A 13,270-nucleotide genomic window follows, 5' to 3' on the forward strand; every position below is an offset into this window, starting at 1 on the left:
CTACGAGGTCTGTTTTTATTGTTAGTATTATTTATTTAATGGATTACTGTCAATTGTCCATATATCACAAGATTTAAGCAGCTGTTTGTTAATGGCTGGTGGCCCAATCAACAGGTGAATGGGACTCGCTCTGCCAAGAAGTCATGCATACAGCTTTGTGTGTGTGTGAGCAGGAGAAAACTCTAGAAAGACATTTACTGCAAAACGCAGTTTAATTTCTTTACATGTTTTTTCTATTTTTAGATTGTAATTTCGAAGCCGTAAGTCACTTGATTACAAAAGGAGAGTGCTTGGTTACTTTTTATTTTAAGCATATTACAGTATCATGACATCATTCATGCAATCATATTACAGTATCATGGCATCATTCATGCAAGACTGAGGCAGAGAATAAAAATGAAAAGAGAATTTCATATTTTTTTGGTAGTTTCAGTATTTTCTGTAAACTCAGAATAAAACATTACATTGTGCCATTGTGATAGATGAAGTCTGAAGGAGACTTGCCACCACTGAAAACTCTAACTTTAACATTTTTTTTGTTAGCTGGCCCATTTCAGCTTTAAAAATCAAAAGAAATAGTTTGAATAACTACTTTATTCTGCACTGTGTATTCTTCCTTGCAGCAGTTATAGTTACCTTTTAGCTGATCAGTGAAGATCTTTTTTCCATCAACGCTGTTTCTACCTGTGTTATTCTTGCCCAGTGATTGTCACTATGTTTTATATAACTTAAAATATATGAAGATATAAAATGAAACTCTCTGGTTTGTAAGTGCATAAAATTGCATTGTAAAATATGTTGCTGAAAGATAGGTTTATATGGCACACAACAGTTTAGTACACTGTCTAACTTCCCGAAGCCTATTTATCAAAAAACTCTCAGTGGGACAGGTTATATTATTGAGGTGATTAATGTATTTTCCTGCTGGTCATAACAAAGTCACTGAATCAGTTATACTAAATTTTGTAAAATGAGAAATGAAACTTCAAAAGTATAATGCTGAGGTGCACCTGTCAGGCAGAACATTTGTCTGAATATACAGCAAGTGTTTGCTGAGAAACAGGTATTTGTTGAAGATTGAGTGAGACCAGGAATTACAGTGGTAAAATGTGAAGCAGTAAAAATGTTATTGGGAATGCTTAGTTCTGATGGGGCAAATTATCTAGAACTTTTTTTTTTTATTTATTTCTGTTGTGACAGAGTCTGATAGTCTTATAACTAGCCCTGGGTATGTCTTTGCTCTTCAGTTTTTTCCCCTGCAATGGTTTTGTAGGCCTCTGATAATCACCAAGTTTTTCCCATTATTTGGAAGTAGGCTGTAGAACTGTGCAGTATTGTGAGGCTGTCTGTGCATTAGGCATTCATGCCTCAGCTTCACCATATTCCAGCACTCAGTATTCCTGCTTTTGTTATTTAGCCTGAGAAGAAGTTCTCTTCTTAAGTTGTGGCTAACTTGGTACAGTTATTTGGGTAAAACATGTGAAATTGCCTATTATCTTAAGTAACTGGGAGCACTGAGGAACTTAGGTCATTTAAGCAGTACTATAAAAAACGGAGGTTGAAGGAGTCGCATCCTGTTTGCATGCCTTACAAGAATTATTTGGTCGATAGTCACCAATTTAAAAAATCAGTTTTTGTCAGTAGCAATGTTTGTATATACTGGAATTATGGTCTAGATCAAAGATAAGGAATTCAATTTTTGCAAAACTCAAAGGTGATTCATTGGTGAAATAAATTTACTGTTACCCTTATGCAATCAATAATATCCGAGGGAAGGACAATGATATTAAGGACTTAGAAATAAGGACTGATAAAAATCTAGCATTTAGCTCATTTTTTTGGAAGTAGCAAGGAGTGTTATGGGGTTATTGGGTACGTTCTGAGAGCTATAACAATTAGAGGCAATGATATTTTAATCCCTGTCTTTAAATCTGTGGTAACTACAATTATTGAATCCTGTGCCCTGTATGTATATACAACTGTGACCAGATTAAAAAAAAAAAAAAAGTTGGAGAACATTGAAAGGTATCATAACAGACAATAAAAGAGCTGAGAAATTGATGTTATTGGGCCAGGTTAGAAAATACCTCATTGTTTACAATAAACTACAGGCTAGTATTAGTGGATCTCATATGTGTATATAAATCTAGCAGAAATGTGGATATTACAGTTAATCTGGATGTTGAAAATAATCATTATGAATGTTATTGTTACGTCCTTCGGCTTTTCCCGGTTAGGGGTCGCCACAGCGGAACTCCGGTCCGCTGATGATTGGCAGTTGATTTTTACATGCTGAGTTGCCAGCCCTAACGCACAACCTTCAACGAAGTTACGCCCATTCACGCATGTCTCCACGCAGAAGACGCTCTAGCTGAGAGTCGAACCGGTCAGCGTCTTACTGTGAGAAAATAATCATTATGAATACTTAGAATAAAAATGTGTTTGTGCAGATACCAAGATATAAATCAGAATTAATAAGAAGTTGCCACAGTAAGTCAGGAATGTGGTGGAATGCTCCACCTTTACCTTTATTTAAAAGAAATCTGGATGACTGGATAGGTTTTAGGGAATAAGAACCAGTAGCTGGTAAGTGGCAAACTCTTTGAAAGCCAGTAAATTGACTCATAGTTGGATCTATCTCCCACTGAAACATTGACAATTTAACGTTAAAGTGTACCCCAGTTTTCTTGTTCACAGTCTTTTTCTTTCTTTTACATTTACACACAAAAGACCTAACTTTCATAAATTACATTTACTCTTTAGTGATATAATTATTTTGCAAATATGCAGCCTGTCTTGGATTTTCCATCAGTAAACAGCTAATGTTTGAGCAACTTCTTGCTTGTTAAACCTGTATGCAGCCTTGAATTTCCTAGTTAAACTTTAAGGATATGCACGCTGTTCAGTTTGTGAGCTCTGTAGTTTATATCAAAAAGGAATGTTACACTATTTATTCTTTATTTGCCAATTATACAATAAGTGAAGGCATCAAGTGTAATGTATAAAGATCATACTTATTAATATGCTGATTTGTACCTAACAAACATTACTTGCCTCAACAATATTTTCCAGTGTAATAATAAACATGTGTTAAAGGACCCTGGTGGTGGCTGGGACTTCTGTGTTAGACAGATAAAAGTAAAGAGGGTATAGGTGGGTCCTTATCACTGGGCATTGGGGGTGGTCCCATAGGGAAGCACATTGATGTCCTTTCATGGTATGGCTCAGATGACTGCCCTTGTCTCAACTCTGCCTTAATCTTGCCATTAAAGAGGGACACTGGAATATGATGGGTTGTAAACTGTTGAGGAGAGTGTACTCTGTGAAATCAGGTGTGAAAAATTAGTGTATGAACAGAGGAATTACATTTGTAGGAGTGTCATCTAGAAGGACTTTCAAAGATGTTGCCAAAGTCAGTGCTTGAGGTTCAGAGCAAGTTAAAAGCCAGAGGAAGAAGTCTGCATTCTAATTATTGAGTTATAGACCTCAGAACGTCAGAATAAATGGATGACAAATAAATAATGCCACAGTGAGTACAGAAAGCTTAGGTACATTGATGGTATTAGAAGGGTATTAATCACATAAAGGGACTGTTTTAAAACATGATTATTCAACTGAAAAAGTGTTACAGATAATCCATTTTGCAAATGTCTATGAAGCATCTGTTTGTAGTTTAACCCTATGGCTATGTTTAAATGACTTGTCTTTACGCATATATCTTTGTCTTCAAAAGTAATCACCTCTTATTTCAAAGGAGCATTTTCTGTATTTTACTGATGTTTATGTGGCTATTAACAGTAAATGACAGAAGAAGCAAAGTACAGATGGTCTTGAATTCCCACACACTTGAGTTTGATTCCAGTAGTCTCCACTTGAATGTATGTCTCTGAATGAGACTACTGATTAGAGCAGAACTCCCAGATGTCTTCCCAGAAAAGGCAGTTATATCTGCTGTGCTTTACCCAGTCAACAAAGAGCAGCTAAGAAAACCTAGACTGCGTTTTACCACATAGTTATTCACTGTTGCACAAATGCTCTTATACACACACTTACCTGTTTATGATGTATGTACAGAGCATGACATAGTGCTCTGAATGATCTGAACTAAACTTGGTATTTAGTAGTACAATTTACTGCTCCCCTGAATAAGCTTATTTTAAGGGTACTGGCATTCCGACAAGAGCTGTAATTTAGTAGCCAATATCTTGACTTTGTATATAATTATCTTACTGTATATTTCAGATTTTTTTCCACTATAGTCATTCATTGGTTATCCCAATTGACTTTCCAAGTGTTATACCTTATGTCACATCACACACCTTCTTATGCACCCCATCTAGGATATTTCACTTGGGAGGATAGGCCACCAACACACATGATCAGTGTCTGGATTAGACTGCTTGCTGTGTAATGTCACATGACAGAGGCCTGTGAGATCTCCGTCATGCAGGTGACAAAGATGTACCAGCAGACTCCAGTAGGATGTGCTATCCAGTTTTCTGTTAATCTTTATTTGTTTGCAACTGTTGTGAAATAATAAGACACACTGAAGTATACCATGTCCTGTAGAATTGCATCACCACAGACCCTGCACCTGATTTACAGTGCAGTCTTATGCATGACAGGCTCCTAAACAAATACCTGCATCCTTACTCATGTCTGTTCCAAACTCAGCCTGACCTCAACCTGACAAATTCTCTCCCCATGTGCATTGGTTTCTCTACCAAATCTGTTTCAAACTCAGCCTAAGCTCATCGTGGTAGACTCTTCTCCTTGATATCCCTGAGTCCACCCCCCCCCCCCCCGATATGGTTGAATTTTAATTTTACTATGTAATTGTTATTCCTGGATGGAGGATACCAATGTGCTTTAAGTAAAGTGCAAAGAACTAAAGCCGATTTTCACTTACTCTTCATATAAACGTACCTGTTAAATGCTGAGCAGGTTGTGTCATTGCATATAGAAGAAAGAAGGACAACCAGTATGATAAATGTGTGTCTGACAATTGTGTGATAGGAAACTTAATTAACTGTAAAACTTTTTTCTCTTTCAGCGACATATTTGATGCCATGTTTCCTGTTATGCATATTGCTGGAGAGACGGTCATTCAACAAGGTAATATTTTGCAGAGAGAGATTGCAATAACACTAAAATGAACATTAATATGATGTGTACAGCTGTTTCTTGCATCACTGTACAGTACTGAGGCGTGTTGAGTAATTGGTTACAGCAGAGTACGTTAAGATAGGTTATTTCTTTGTTTTTATGTATAATATGGTAGTCTAAGAATTTTATGATTGTATATTCCGTTTTAGTCAAAGGTGTTTAATACTTTTCCCCTCAAAATGATTTACTGTAATTTCAAGTGCCATCATTTATTAATAAATGGCAGAATTAAGTAATTGGTTTTGAATAAGTGTTGCTCAAATTCAAAACCATTTTAATTTCATTTGACAGTTTAGTGGCTTGCCATAATGTGTTAGAATTCTTATGTACTGTAACACTAGCAACCAACCTCAGAAATAGACTTCTTCTGAGAGATGGTTAAATGATGGAACACAATATGAGGTTTCTTCACTAACATTAAGCTCTCTCTGACTTTTTCATCATCTGCCATGCTGTTTCCTGTTAGCTGCAAAGGCTAGGTGGCAGAACCCATCAGTCTGTCTTATTACAGAGGTGTTTCTGTTTATGCTCTATCAAGTAGTTCTACACCTGTTAGCATGTGGATAAAGGCTGTGCTGTAGATTACTTTCCTATGTGAAAATTATTTGAGAATCTGAGTTACTTTTCAGCATTTTGCATGCCTTCAAGTCTGAATAATCAAATTGGCATTTATACAAATATTGTTTTGTATTTTACAAAGTGGCAAGCCCTGTAATTCTTCCTGCAGGGTCTTTACACCTTGTATCCCTTAAACTAACGTAACTAACTTTGCTGGCACACAACAGTAAGGGCCAGTTCAAAGTTTTGAGAATCGCCATTCAATTTATTGTATTCAAGTTATTCAAGTGTTGCGAAAAGTGACTTGAAAACCGAAATGGATACTGCTTGCACCCTTCCCCAACTCTCTTTTGCGTGCCTTTGTCATGCCATGAGCCCTCTGTTGAGGGCTTGTCAAACAGTACAGAGTACACCCAAAGGGGGAGGTATCCATCAAACCCTGCAATACCTCTGCCATCTGGCATTCCAGTGCCTAGCTACTGGAGTTGCAAATGGGAATTCTGTGTCCATGCCATGAGGCTAAGTGATGGAAGAATTTTTTTTTCTGCAGTTGGGAGACTTGTGTGGTGCTGTGTTAGTTACTGTACAAATGAACTGCCATGGGCAGAAGTATCAAATGCACAGTGGCATTACTGACCAGTATGCTAAGGACAGGAAAATTGCAGAAGGAGCTGTCCTGGAGAGTTGCATTCAGGAGTGCAGGTAGCTATTCTGGAACCCGACTGCCATTCTCCAACCTGGTGCACCCGCCTCAACTTAAAACCGCCATTCCCTGATTGGATCTGATCTCCTGATATCCTAATACAAGGACAAGTGAAAAACAAAGAAAAAGAAACATGCTTTTCTTTAATTTAAACAGTAGCAAACTGCTTGCTACATTTGTAGTATATGGCTGCTATGGTTTATACTACATGCCACCAACAAAACACCAAAGTGCTTCAGTTTAAGTGACATATGCATTCATTTCTGAATACTGAAGACACGATTTTGCCCCCTGTGATGACCTAATATGGATCAGTAATCAAGGAGTCTCGATCCTCACCAGTGGCCACAGTGGGGGAAGTTCACTAGGAGGATAACAGGTACACACACAGTATTTCCAGATGCAGCTCTCTGCATCAAGTGCAATTTCCCTTAAGAGCGCACAGAGACCACTTTCATTCCAGAGTTGGTACCCCTTTCTCCAGATCTCCAGTAAGACTCCCCACTGGCACAGCTATACAGTTGAGATCTCAGCTGAGTGACCAAGCCAAGACCTCCAGCACCCTGTCTGTCCAATGAGTGCTTCATGTACCTGTCCAAGTAGCTGACACACACATTGTTTGAGGTTTGATTTACCTGTACACCTGGGAATGGCTGGCACAAGTTTACTAGCTATGCCTCCTTCTGCCCAGGCTATGAGGTGTAGTTACCACTGCCACCAGTCACTCCATATCAGCTACTGTAAGGCCCTTAAAAAAGGGTGCCCAATCTTACTGAGTAATATTAATATTAATATTAATACAAATGGTAGTTTGATCAAGAGCAAGACTGTTGTGAGTGGCCACACAGTGTCACCAAATAAATATGCAAGTAATCCTTCAAAATGTAGATATCTCTACACAGGTCAGCCACAATGAATGGTTTAAATATATTTAATTATAAATAATAAAAGAACACGACAATACTAAATATATATTCACAGTGACATCAGAGTTCAAAACCACAGGAAATAGTTAAAATAACATTGCAGTATATGCTCACACAAATAAAGAAAAACAAATCTAAACTAAGCTTCGCTATATTCCTGGCTCTAGAGAGCTGCTGTACCCTAATAACTTACTTACAGCAAGACAGATGATGTGGTGAGTGGTTCTTGTTGTTGTCAGGTCCAAGACAGTCTGCAGAATGCTCTGCTCACTAAGAGACTTCTTAAAATAATATCTAAAATATTGCTAAGATAGCTTGGAGAATGACTTCATTTCTGGTCATCTGGCTTCTAGTTCTCATGCAAACCCCCATTGGTGGCAGCTGGCAGTATTTAGCATCTACCTATAAAAATGCATGGACAAGGGATTTTGCTCAGATATTTGGCAGGTGCTGGAAGTCATAAAAGAATTGCATTCCTTCATGCTTCCAAAGTAGCAATTAGTTCAACCCAAAGACAATACATAAAGCTTCCTAGTATAGACTTTATTTTTCTAGCTGCATTGAAACGTCTTTATGGCCTGGCCTATAAAGTAATTTAATTTCAGATTATTTTCCTAAAGTTTTCTGGACTGAGGTTAACCCTCCAGTTTCGTCTGTTAACATATACATTTAGACAGTTACAGTAGTGCATGCACATTTCTGTTCTTTTCCAGTAGGGCACACTGTGGATACATTTTAAGCACAAGCACTATACAAATATCATTTCAACACAAACATCTGTACAGAGCAGTTTGATATACACATGACATACAGTTGTAATGCATTTGTAACACGAACATTTTATATAAATTAGTTTAATAAATGACGTATAATTATTTACAAAATTCCAGCTAGCTGTGCTGGCAGTACCTCCCACTCCCTAACACTTTGGGCCTAGAGCAGCTGCCCCCTTTGTTCCAACCCAGCTATGCTGCTGGGTTATATTTGTAGCAGATCCCACCCAAACACCAGGCCATGTGAAAATCTGCAGAAGCACCAGTTACAATAGGCACATGCTGGTAGGGCTTAGGAAACCTCTGCGGGAATGGGCACATCATGTGCGAGATCACTGATGTAGAAAATGAATGGAATTAAATTTATAGTAAATTTAAAAAAGTGATCAGTTTGGTCAAGCCTAACGTGCAAATTACTAGTGACATGACCACACACCTTTTGGTCTTTTTGTATTATTGTTCACAGGAAAACAGCACAGAAAGAAATTCTAGTTAGATCTAAATGGAGTTTTAGAACTGCATTTCCAAAGCTATTAGAGCATATAGACTGGGCTGAGCAGTTACCTGGACTACTGGTTTCATAGCTTTTGCGCGTTTTTTTTTTTTTATGGACAGTGTAACATAAATCCTTCTTTTTCTTACATTATTTTGCATAACCCAGTCTATGGGCATAAGTCACAAGAAAATATCTTCCCTTTTGTGCCATAATGTAGAATGCTGTTTAAATTTAAGTATAACATACCTCCAGACCTTTCTTTACCCTATCAGTAGTTTGCCTAGTAAAAACTACAAGAAACACGTAGCCAAGCTTAGAGTTTTCACTGTGTGATACCTTAAACCTCCATGGGATATATGGAAATGACCCCTTAAGGACATCAAATGTTTCAGCTATATGGCTTCTGAACATTCATAACTTTTCCTTTTTAAGTCGTTATGAACAGATTAAAGCCAACAAAACCAAATGCCACTAGCTGTGGACATGCACATTTCGGCCTTCTTATGAATTCGTCAGCTTAGTAACGTGATGTATCATGGTATTCAACTTGAGTGTTAACACTCTTTCCCACTACTCAAACCATTGATTCATGCAATATTTAAATGAACTCGGGCACCTCTGGATAAATAAAGCTGGAAACAGAGATGGAATAAAACTTAATTCATTTCTTTCAAAACCTTTAGTTTCCTTAGTGGAAAAGCATTCTGAGACTTAACAGTGTCCCATTTCTTTGATTCATTTACTGAAATTAGAGATGGGCAAAGAGATGATTGCTGTACAATATTCTTAATAGCAGGCTAAGTATGTTTGGTGGAAAACTTAAGATACATAAGCTTATGTCCATTTCCAAGCAATAACTGCAGGCACACATTTGCATGTACATGTGTGTGTGTATCTGCCCCACAACCACACACACACACCCAACCATCCTTGTATGAGTGCTCTAACACATGACGTGCATCCACCTATATGTCAGCATTTAAATGGGCTATTAAAGTACTTTATTATTATTATTTTTTTTTTTTGTGGAAACACTTTTGTACTAATATTTTGCTTCATTTAGCTTTACTTCATTAATTTTGGAAAATTTTAAGTTTGTAATATACAGCCAAGTACAGCCTGCAGGACTAGCCATATCATGGAAGTGAGTATTCCAGAAATGATGTGTTCCAAATTTACCTAATTAGGAGCAGAAAAAAATCTGTATGATATGGATTTCATGCCTAAATGAAGAAACTTTTTGTTAAAGTGTCAGAAAATTACAGGTAAGTCTTTCAAATTGGTAAAAGATTAGAAAAAAAGAGAGATCATGTTAGAAGTCTGAAAAACTGAAAGGTGAAAACCTTTTCTTTGTTTTCTTTGAAAGGTTATAGAAGCCCTAAACATAATGGGAAAACTTCCAAATCTTCCCATTTCCCAGAAACTTTGGATTTTATGTCAGATAAATGATCTTAAATGAAACATGACAGAAGGACGACTTTTATCTTTGAGACTGTAGAACAGTTATAGTGCCTCTCTGTTTGCATGGAGGCTTGCTTGTAAATGACCTTTTGTCTAGACTTATTAAATAAGCTCCAGTCATATTTGTAACAGGCTTTAGGAAGTTTATTCTGTGCTTTTTTTTCTTTTTTCAGGTGACGAAGGAGATAACTTCTATGTTATCGACCAGGGTGAAGTTGATGTAAGTTTTTGTTTGTTTAGTTTTGATTTTATTGTTCTAGCTGTGTTTCTCAGCAGGATTTTCACTTCACTGGTCTTATGTGCAGCTGTATCTTTATTTAGTTGTACAAGAGGTGAGAGAATGACCTCCAGCTAGACAGGTGGCTTAAAGTAACTTGGAGTGCCTCTAGGCAGGACAGACCTCCACAGAAGTAGCCACTACAGAGAAGTGCCCTCCTGAAGGGCTTACGCATACTGCAAAGAAAATGTTTACTTTTAATCATTGAACTGAGCTTGGGCTTTTCTGTGAGAGGTTTCCCAGAGAGCCTGGGGTTATTTTCTTTTTCCAAGGTATGTGGTTAGCTTCCTTTTTATTCTATGTTTTTAGTAAAAAGCGGTAGAATTAATGTTGGCACACAGTAATTGGATTCCTGCTGCGTACCCAGGCAGCCATGACCTCCTAATTGTAAGTGCTACTGATGCCAGCATCCAGAATGGCTTAGTTGAAATTTTGCTGTTTGCAGCTTATACATACACTTGTGTATGAACCCGTGGTCTGTGCAGTGTGCATCTCTTGTACAGCAGGTTTACACAGTTTGTTACAAATTATTTCAGTTCAGTAGAGTTTGGCACAATGTAGTCTTATATTTTCATACTCTATTCTTTTGAAGCAATTTGTCTTAATTTTATTCACCTCATTACATGTACATTATGTAGAATAAAAATATGTAAGTCATAATTATTTTGGCTTTGTACAATATTAATATGTGTAGATTTCTGCACCATACATTGTGTGAAATTTTGACTGCCACTGAATCCATTGGGTTTGATTCATATCACATTATGACAACAAACAGGCAGAATCATGGCTTTAATTGTTAAGCTTGTCTTTGCAGATCCATAAAATACTTTAAAGTTTAAAGAATGTTACAGGAGAAACAGTAGCTGGAAAGGACTACCCCCTAACAATTATCCTTTCAGAGTAATCATTCAGAACAGGAAGTCGTGGGCAACACTTTTCAGAAATTACACAATGGCTTGTTGTTTTTGTGGTGCTTGTTAGCACTGAATACACTGTAGGAATTCCTTCGGAATGAAGCTATAATGCTGAGTGCACAGAGACAGTTACAGACCTTCACTGTAGCTTCTCTTGCGTGCAGAATAGCTTGGCAGCACTACTTCAAGCAGCCTCCAGACTGACACTATGTGGCCATTTCATCCTCCTTGACACTATGTGGCCATTTCATCCTCCTCGTCTTTGGTGATTGGCTGTTTTGAAGCATAGTGGTGAGAGAAGCATATGGCGTGTGAGCAATGGCAGAAGTATGTTTTCTGCTTAATAATAGTATGTCTTTAGCTCTAAGTTCAAAGCCGACAGGTAGAGCCGAGAGCTCTTAAAGCAGCTGGTACGGAAGCCAAGACTACTATGTGCAAGCACAGTTTACTCAGCAGCTAATAGAAGCTTTCTGTGCTGCAAGTGGTTTCTGCATACCATTTAACAAAATCAAATGTTTTTATGTTTTGAAGCTAAACATGTTACCTCTGTGTAGTGGGAAGCCATACTAGTATAATCACTGGAATTTAGACTACTTAAGAACTTCCGTTTCAGGTTAAGGATTATGGTTGTAGATATAGACTTTTCATAACAATGCAGTGCCTTTGGGATTGATGCACTGTATCTCAAGTGTATCACTAATAGAGTACAGCCAACAAGTTTCTAATTAAGTTCATTTTGTTTTATTCATTCACTCATTTATTTGTTAACTGGTAAGTGAATTGACCCATCTCAAGCAAATCCATGATTAGGGCCACAGGATCAGGAGTAATACAGCACGCAGAGGGCCAATTTAGTGGAGCCAGTCAACCATCATGTTTTTAGAAGCTGGAATGAAACTGGAGTGCCCAGAAAAAAAGCTTGAAAACACATGGAGACTTTGTAAAATGCCACACAGTAAGCAGAATTCGGGATGGAACCCTTGATACTAAAGCTCTGCAGTAGGGATTTTACAGCTAAGCCATCGTGCTGTCTTTTCTCTAGAATTATACTGCTGAGTAACTCCAACTTCTGCACAAGGTACCTAAAAGCATATTTCGGGGCGTAGAAAAATATATATCATGGGGAAAGACTGTAAACGTAAGGGCTGAACTCCTACACTCTGAATCCACAGCATGAGTTCCTACAGCTGCTTGATTAAAATGCATTGATAGTGAAGGCTTCCATGGTGAGGGTATACTCTAAAGGTCTGGACGTTGTTGCAAACCCAGATCATCAGCCATATCTGGAGCATTATAGAAATGACTGACATATACAGCAGGGCTGTTATCCTGAGGGGTAGAATGATTCCCCTATAGCAAAAGAGGACGCTGACAGCAGGAGAGACTGTTATTGGGATTTTATGCTACCAAAATTTAGTTTGTACATCTATAATGCATATACATCAGAGTTTATATGAAACTAATATTTTCATCACCCATGTCATTAGTGTAATTACATTTTGCTTATCCTCGGAACAAGCTGTGTTTGGTTGCACTCATTTGACTCCACTTTGGCAGGTATTGCTGCATAACCTTTCTAGCATGGCACAAGGTAAACGCATTCTGTTTTATCAAAGGTCTCTAACAAGTTCACATAGGAGGCCTGAACCCAGTTTATTTACCACAACTGTAAAATAAGCTCACATCTTGCTTTGCCACAGTTTTTGAAATGGTTGTAGAATTTCTTTTGCATCTTCTAACTGTCTGTAGTTTTCACTCCACCAGAATAACTGGGTATTTAGTATCTTTTTTGAGGTTGAGAATGCTAACATACTCGCCAACATGTCTACAGTAGCACAGACATTGCCTTAGTCTCCATGTCCTCTCATATGGAGTCAGCACCTCTCTTGCCTTATGTATAATACTTATGGTCTGCCAGAACCATAGGACTTGTTTTGTTTGGGTCTTTGAAACTGAGAGTTACAAGTTTGAAAACCAAGAAAATGAATCTTAA

General features: G+C 37.7%; 1 protein-coding gene across 5 annotated transcripts in view; it reads left to right on the plus strand.

Moving 5' to 3' along the window:
• Positions 1–13,270, plus strand: part of PRKAR1B (protein kinase cAMP-dependent type I regulatory subunit beta) — a 2,005,749-nt gene that overhangs the window by 1,298,798 nt on the left and 693,681 nt on the right. For all 5 annotated transcript variants that reach the window (XM_044089686.1, XM_044089688.1, XM_044089687.1 and 2 more), the window contains 2 exons: positions 5,054–5,115; positions 10,257–10,303. In XM_044089686.1, coding sequence (XP_043945621.1) covers positions 5,054–5,115; positions 10,257–10,303 — 109 coding nt within the window. The remainder of the gene's footprint in view (positions 1–5,053; positions 5,116–10,256; positions 10,304–13,270) is intronic.

This window comes from Protopterus annectens, chromosome 12.part0 (assembly GCF_019279795.1).
Source record: "Protopterus annectens isolate FY-2018-M chromosome 12.part0, PAN1.0, whole genome shotgun sequence".
Taxonomy (NCBI): domain Eukaryota; kingdom Metazoa; phylum Chordata; order Ceratodontiformes; family Protopteridae; genus Protopterus; species Protopterus annectens.